The 7,694-nt window shown below is 43.5% G+C and overlaps 1 protein-coding gene and 1 non-coding gene across 2 annotated transcripts; one reads left to right on the top strand and one right to left on the bottom strand.

Annotated features, from left to right (window-relative positions):
• Positions 1 to 2,047: 2,047 nt before the first annotated feature.
• Positions 2,048 to 2,150, bottom strand: LOC114008951 (U6 spliceosomal RNA). Its single transcript, XR_003550433.1, has one exon. It is a non-coding gene; the product is annotated as a U6 spliceosomal RNA (small nuclear RNA).
• Positions 2,151 to 4,506: 2,356 nt separating this feature from the next.
• LOC106735515 (beta-defensin 122-like) lies at positions 4,507 to 6,091 on the top strand. The gene is made up of 2 exons (XM_014590213.1): positions 4,507 to 4,633; positions 5,876 to 6,091. Exons 1-2 carry the CDS (start codon positions 4,576 to 4,578, stop codon positions 6,013 to 6,015), a joined length of 198 nt encoding a protein of 65 aa, XP_014445699.1. The 5' UTR covers positions 4,507 to 4,575; the 3' UTR covers positions 6,016 to 6,091.
• The last annotated feature ends 1,603 nt before the right edge of the window (positions 6,092 to 7,694 follow it).

The following is a 7,694-nucleotide window of genomic DNA, read 5'->3' as shown; positions in this document are numbered from 1 at the left end:
TTTGAGAGGTTTTCGCTATAGGGCATGTGCACTCACCAGACAGACAGAGAGAGACATAGAGACAGAAAGCGAGAAATCACCCTCCGGGGGGGTGGTCACGCCACAATCCCTTCTCCTCCATTCTCCTCTCGGGACCTTGGGCACGCACGCACATGCGCCTGGCGTGAGTTTTAAGCTACCGGGTCCGGGATGTGAACTGCGGTTGACTACGCGGGAGTCCAGCGACATAGCCATTACGCTAACTGCTGGTTCCCATTCCTCCTTCTTCTTTTTCTTGCTCTTTTCAGCCTTGACAACTCCCTTTTTTGCTGCATCAGGCTTCCTTTTAGCTCGGTATGCAACAATATCCTTTTCATAATTTTCCTTCAGCTTAGCAGCCTTCTTTTCCTAAGGTTGTTTATCAGCCTCCTGAGAAAGTTGCATCCCCTCAGTGGGGTACGGTCACACTGAAACTCCTTCTCCTCCTATCTCCATCCTGTTGCAATTTTGAGCATGCACATACATGTGTTTCTCAAGTTGCCAAGTCTGAGACTTGAACCACCTGGTCAATCATGTGGGATTCAGCTTCCTTAACCACTAGACCATGGGGTTAGATCTGAATGTTACCCATTTCCCTAAATTGTTGTAAGGATTATAACAATAAGTAATGTTTGTAAAGTGCTGAGGACAATGCATGAAGTAGAGTAGCTCCTTAGAAGTTGTTAATGATTCATGTCCTGGAACTGCATCATCATCATAAATCTCAAGTGTAGGAATATTACAAAAACCAGTTTCTAATAACTATACTTGAGACTTCATTTGGGAAAACTCGAATGTTAGGGAATGACAGAATCTGGAAGCTTTTTACTCAGTCTGGTACCTGAAGGCTGGACCCATCTGGGTTGTCAATCAATGTACCTTTGTAATCCTTCAATATGGATTGGGCTTCCCTTCTGGATAGGATAACTTCTTTTTTTTTTCTCCTGTCATTTTATTGTATTTATTTTTATTTTTTTAAGAATTATTTTATTTAACTTTTTTTATTTATTTATTTTAGTTTGACCAGAGAGGGGGAGAGAGAGAGAAAGAGAGAGAGAGAGAGAGAAAGAGAGAGATAGAAAGTGGGAAAGTAAGCTGCCAGGTCCAGGACTCGAACTGCAGTCAGCCATGTGGGAGTTCGGTGCCTTTAACCACCATGCCACCTGCTGGCCCCTATTTACTATTTTTTAAATAATTATTTTATTTAACTTTATCAATTTATTTTAATTTGACCAGAGAGAGAGAAAGAAAGCAAGAAAGCAAGCCACCAGGTCTGAGACTTGAACTGTGGTCAGCCATGTAGGAGTCCAGGGCCCTTAACTATTGTGCTACCTGCCAGCCCCATTTTATTTAATTTTATCTCTTAAAAATTCTTTTCATGGGAACCAGCAGTTAACGTAATGGCTATGTCGCTGGACTCCCACATAGTCGACCGCGGTTCGCATCCCGGACCCGGTGGCTTAAAACTCACGCTGGGCGCGTGTGCGTGCGTGCCCAAGATCCTGAGAGGAGAATGGAGGAGAAGGGATTGCGGCATGACCATCCCCCCTGGGGGATGATTTCTTGCTTTCTGTCTCTATGTCTCTCTGTCTCTGTCTGGCGAGTGCACGCACCCTATGGCGAAAACCTCTCCAAAAAAAAAAATCTTTTCAGAGGACACATATGCTCACTGGAAACAGATAGAGAAAGTAAAAAAAGCATCTCCCATGGGGCATCATCACTCTGTATTTCCTTCTCTCCCCTCTCTCTCTCCTTTTAGAATTTGGGCACACATGTGCACCTGCCCAGCATGTGTCTCAAGCTACGAGGCCTGGGACTCAAACCATGCAATCAGTCATGTGGGATCCACTCAGCTTTACCACCATATCACATTCTGGCTCTATTCTGATTTTTTTTTTAAAGAATTATTTTATTTAACTTTATTTATTTTATTTATTTATTTTTAAAATTTTGACCAGAGAGAGAGGGAGAGAGAGAGAGAAAGTGAATATGGTGCATATCAGTCAAGACAAAGACATTACCATATAGAAAACATATGGAGTGCTTCATGAATTTGCGTGTCATCTTTGTGCAGGGGCCATGCTAATCTTGTATCATTCCAATTTTACTATATGTGCTGCCAAAGCGAGCACTGGGGTACCTTCTCTTTTTTTTTTTTTAGAGAGATTTTTGCTATCGGGTGTGTGTGCTCACCAGAGAGAGAGAGAGAGAGACAGAGACAGAAAGCAAGAAATCACTTCCCAGGGGGGATGACCACACCACAATCCCTTCTCCTCCATTCTCCTCTTGGGATTTTGGGCATGCATGTATGCATGCATGCACACGCACCTGGAGTGAGTTTTAAGCTGCTGGGTCCAGGACTCGAACCATGGTTGACTACATGAGAATCCAGTGATATAACCATTATGCCACCTGGTGGTCCCAGGATAACTTCATATGTAAGGTCAGGTTTGGGGACATAGCCTAGTGGTTAAGGTAGCCCGATCTCACATGGCTGAGAACAGTTTGAATTTCAGCCTTGAGATTTGACCCGTCATGGACAGTTGGTGATGTCCGAGATACGCTCAAAGGTACACAGGCAGAGCACGGTCTTCTCTGCTCTCTCATCAGTATCTAATGGACCCGTGCCTAAAATAGCTTGATACGATGAGACTCATTCATGGGTCCTGGGGAGAATATTGAGCCTTTATAATGAGCAGAGCAAATTTTTGTGCGTAGATTATATAAGGAGCAAGCCCAAAGAGAGACTGTGCTTTGCAAGGGCCATATAGAGGACTGGGTGTCGTTATTAAGGAAGAGGCCTGTGATGTCTGTGTAATGGGAGGTGGCGCCTCCCAAATGAAGGCAGCCCGACAGACCTTAGGTGGAAACCTAACTAGCTTGGTCCTTAACACTGGTGAAAACCTGGAGTTTTGCAACATCTCACTTAATGTGCCTTTTCAGAATACAGAAAAATGTGAGAACTGGGTGAATCCTTACAGCCCATCATCTCTAATCTGCTCTCTGGTGAGACTGAAATCCAGAGAGGGAAATGACTGTCCCAAAGTTACAGAGCCACTAAATGGCATAGCCAGTAGAGGAGTTGAATGTTTTCAACTCTTGTCCTTTCTTACCTGCAATGCCAAAGTTTTTTCTAAAATTGAGCATTTTAGGCAGTGGCAAGGCGGTTCTTCTCTTAGGGAGAAAAAAATAATCTAATAGACATATTCTCCCTGAGGTCTGAATAAGTGTCATTCATTCTTTTTAAAATTTCTTTTTATTTTTCTATTTAATGCAGTTATTATCATTTTAAAATTAGTTATAGGGCACATGCACTCACTAGAGAGAGACGAAAGAGAGAGAGAAAGTGAATGAGCAAGCCAACAGATCTGGGACTTGAACCATGCTCAGCCATGTGGGAGTTCAGCATCTTAACCACCAGGCTACCTGCGGGCCCGATGTCTTCCCTTCTTTGTTCTCCCAAAATGGAGAATGGCATTTGAAAAAAAGGAGCTTTCTTAGTTTATATTAGAACTGTGATAATGGTGGTTTCTGGATCAGATTATGTAGGGCTTTGTACAGCATCATAAAGATTGTGGATTTGGGCCAGCCCCGTGGCCTCTTGGTTAAGGGGGCTGGATCCCACATAACTAATCATGCGGTTTGAGTTCTGGCCCTGGAAGCTTGAAAAATAGGCACTGTGTATGTGTGTGTATACCACAAATCCCAACAGGATAGAGAAATGGAGGAGAAGGGATTGTGGTATGACCATGCCCCATAGGGGGTGTTTTCTCTCTCTCTTTCTCTCTGTCTCTCTCTGATGAGCACACAAACCCTCTGGCAATAATAATAACAGATTAAGGTTGTGGATTTTTTCTGTATCTTTAAAAAGATTTTGTTGTAGGGCACGTATACTCACTGGAGATGGGGAGAGAGAGAGACCATGAGAGAGAGAGAGAGAGAGAAAGCACCTCCCTCCCAGGGAAAATGACCACACCACAACCTCTAATCCTCCATTTCTCCTCTTGGGATTTTGGACATGCACACACACTTGCCAGCATGTTTTTCAGGCCACTGGGTGTCCGGGACTCAAACCATGCAGCTGGCTATGTGAGATCCAGCCACCTTAACCACCAGGCCCAGGTTTTTTCTAGCTTTAATATGATGTGGAGCTGGATTGTAGCAAGGAGATTACATATATATATGTGAGTGTGTGTGTGTGTGTGTGTGTGTGGGTATATACCCACACACACACACACACACACACTCACATACTCACACACCCTGTGATTGTCATATGATTTATTATTGCTGGTTCCTAAAAGGTGAAGATGAACAAAGGGAGGCATTCAGCCCAAGGGCGTGTGGTTCAGACTGTGGGTCAGGGCTATTGGGGGTGGTGATTGAGTATGAGGAAGATAGGCGGTCCCAGGGCAGACTGTACCCATGGGTCGGTGAGGGCACGTGTGAGTGACACATGTCTCAGTTGATTAGGCTGAGCAGAGAATCCGAGCTCTCCCGTTTCTTTGTTACCTCTCCAGAACAGAGCTGAGACTACTCCGTGGGCTCCTTAAAGCCATGACAGCTCTTCTGCTAACTTTGGCTATGCTCCTGCTCACGTCTCAGGTCATCCCAGGTAACCTAGATCTCTTCAGGGGAGGAGCAAGGAGTGGAGAATGGATTTTAGATAGGACACCTCAGGGTCTAGAGCATGGATTTATGGGTGGCAAAGTTAAATACTGGTTGTCTAGGAAGAGACAAGAGCCCTTAGAGCCTGGGTTAGAACCTGCCCCACCATTTGCTAGCTCCGTGATGCCCCCAGCACACCATTTGGTTCCTCTTAAGTTTCAATTTACTAATTTCTCAAATTGAAATAATACATTAGATTATTTAATTACTATTTAAAAAAAAACTGTTTTAATTTTATTTATTGTCATTATTTTATTTATTTATTTTTTTGGAAGTTGACAAGAGAGAGAGAGAGAGAGAGAGAGAAGGAAAGCAAGAATGCAAGCCACCAGGTCTGGAACTCGAACCACCCTCAGCCATGTGGGAATTCAGCATCTTTAATCACTGTGCCTTTTTTTTTTTTTTTTTTTTTTTAAACACTTTTTTCTTGAATTCCCACAGCAACTCTCTAAAGCAAGTGTTTATATTTTCTTTCTTTGTTTTTACTAAATGGTATGTGCATTCACCAGAGGGCGAGAAAGAGACAGAGAGACAGAGAGGAAGAGGAAAAAGCCCCCCTCGCCCCCATGGGACATGGTCATGCTGCAGTCCCTTCTCTATCACTCGCTTTTAGGGATTTTGAGCATGCAACCACGTGTGCTCATTGTGTTTCTCAAGCAGCCGAGAGGTTTGGAGAGGTTTTTCTGCTATAGGGAGCATGCGCTTGCCAGAAAGACAGAGAGAGACAGAGAGACAGAAAGTGAGAAATCACTCCCCGGGGATCAGCCATGTGGGATTCAGCTGCCCCAACTACATGGAGTGGGCCTGGTGCCATATATATTTTTTTATGATTTTTTTTTTTTGAAAAAAACAAAAAGGAGCTTGATGTTCTGAAAAAGGAAGTAATGTGCTTAATATTTTTCGGTTGGCACAAACAGATAACAAATCCAGGTCTATGGGTTCTAACAAGTCATGCTCTTAACCATAATGACCCGCTGAAGCTCTAAGAGGGAGCATTTATGAAGGTCTGGGATTAGGATGTGGCAACCAGACAGAAGTGAGCCTCTATCACCACCCTAAATATCTAGAGGTGACTCCTTTTTCTCCTACGGTTCCCCTTTTCTGTCTGGCCTTCAGTTAGCCTTCCCGAGCCAGTACGGATTTTCCCTCGTGGCTGACACTGGCTTCCTTCTCTTTTCTCCTTGTCTAGGCAGTACTGAGAAGTGCTGGAATTCTCGTGGCTCCTGCCGGGATAGATGCATTCGCAATGAGAAAGTCTATGTTTTCTGCGTGAGTGGCAAGCTGTGCTGTCTGAAGGCTAAGGACCAGCCATATGTCCCGCAGCACTGAACGAGTGCTTTGAAGTCCAAGGCTATAAAAATGAAGATAAACCTGCCCTGAGTCTGACCTCAGTGGATTTCTGAGCTTTATTAAAATTCCTTTGGTTGACTTCTGTTTTTGCCTCTTATTATACCTAATCAACCTCAGCTTGAAGATGTCTGGGGAAGGAAAGAGAGAAAAGGAATGTGCTAAGTGCTATAGATTTCATCTATTCTGTATTTAAAAACAATTATAGCTTCATTGAGATATAACTGACAAATAAATATTGTATATATTTAAAGTATACAACGTGATTAGATATATGCACACATTATGAAAGGGTTACCACAGTCAAATGAATGAACATATCCATCACCTCACATAGTTCCATATTTTTACGATTGTGATTAAAACAACTAAGATGTAGTTTCTTAGCAAATTTCTTTTTATTTTTAAAAAAATTTTTAAGAGAGCTTTTTTTCTATAGGGTATGTGCACTTGCCAGAGAGATAGAAAGCAAGAAGTCACCCCCCCAGGGGGGATGGCCACACTGCAATCCCTTCTCCCCCATTCTCCTCTTGGGATTTGGACGTGGATGCACACATGCCTGCTGTAAGTTCTAAGCCGCCGGGTCCAGGATTCGAACTATGGTCAACTACATGGGAGTCATGGGAGTCCGGCAACATAACCATTATGCCATCTGCTCGTCCCAGCAAATCTCAAGTATAGTCATGCATTGCTTAAAGAGGGGGATACTTTCTTAGAAATGTGTCATTAGATGATTTCATCTTTGCGTGAACATCATGGAGTATACTCACACAAACCCAGACGGTCTACCTATTACACTCCTCGGCTCTATGGAACAGCCCAGTACAATCTCATGTGGTAAACGCTGTCCGTTACTAACCAAAATGCCATTATGTGGTACATGACCATGAATTATCAGCTAGCTGCACATTCCTTCCGAAGTCAGGGCGTGTGATGGCCAGTTCAAGACTTCAGAGCTCTCTTTTCCTCTGCCATGACTACGAGGAAGTTAATTCATCAGTCTGGGATCCAGAGTGAGATGAGGTAGTGTGCCCAGCCAACCTGTACTGGATATAAAGCATGACAAAATATAAAACTTTGTTCTTACAAAGCGCCAAGACCACCCCTCCTTCCCATCCTGCATACTCTGCACAACCTAGTTTATCTTGTAGCTGGGTATTAGAGCATCACGTCCTATATAGCTCTTTATTTCTGGGGATCAGGGGAATACCCTGTACACATGTTTAATCAAGATTTTATTTATTTAGTAAATACTTCTTTTTTTTTTTTTTTTTGGAGAGGTTTTTTGCTATAGGGCGCGTGCGCTCGCCAGTCAGACAGAGAGAGACATAGAGACAGAAAGCGAGAAATCACTCCCCGGGGGGATGGTCACGCCGCAATCCCTTCTCCTCCATTCTCCTCTCAGGATCTTGGGCATGCACGCACACTCGCCTGGCGTGAGTTTTAAGCCACCAGGTCTGGGACGCGAACCGCGGTCAACTACGTGGGAGTCCAGTGACATAGCCATTACGCTAACTGCTGGTTCCCTAGTAAATACTTCTTAAGTGCTTTTTGTAGTGTTTTCAAGTGAAGCTCATTTTAAAATGCTTGTTTTCAATTTTCCTAAAGAAGCAGTAAGCATTTTTTTTTTTTTTTGGGGGGTTTTTCTGCTTTAGGTGGAT

The sequence above is a fragment of the Tupaia chinensis genome, unplaced genomic scaffold (assembly GCF_000334495.1).
Source record: "Tupaia chinensis unplaced genomic scaffold, TupChi_1.0 Scaffold000418_1, whole genome shotgun sequence".
NCBI classification, from domain to species: domain Eukaryota; kingdom Metazoa; phylum Chordata; class Mammalia; order Scandentia; family Tupaiidae; genus Tupaia; species Tupaia belangeri.
This window is presented reverse-complemented; position numbering and strand designations above follow the sequence as displayed.

Bases quoted from the DNA above. Each gene is read 5' to 3' on its own strand.
- LOC106735515 (XM_014590213.1), top strand. From the start codon at position 4,576: ATGACAGCTCTTCTGCTAACTTTGGCTATGCTCCTGCTCACGTCTCAG. The intron at 4,634-5,875 runs GTAACCTAGATC...CTCCTTGTCTAG, and splicing joins CACGTCTCAGGTCATCCCAG to GCAGTACTGAGAAGTGCTGG.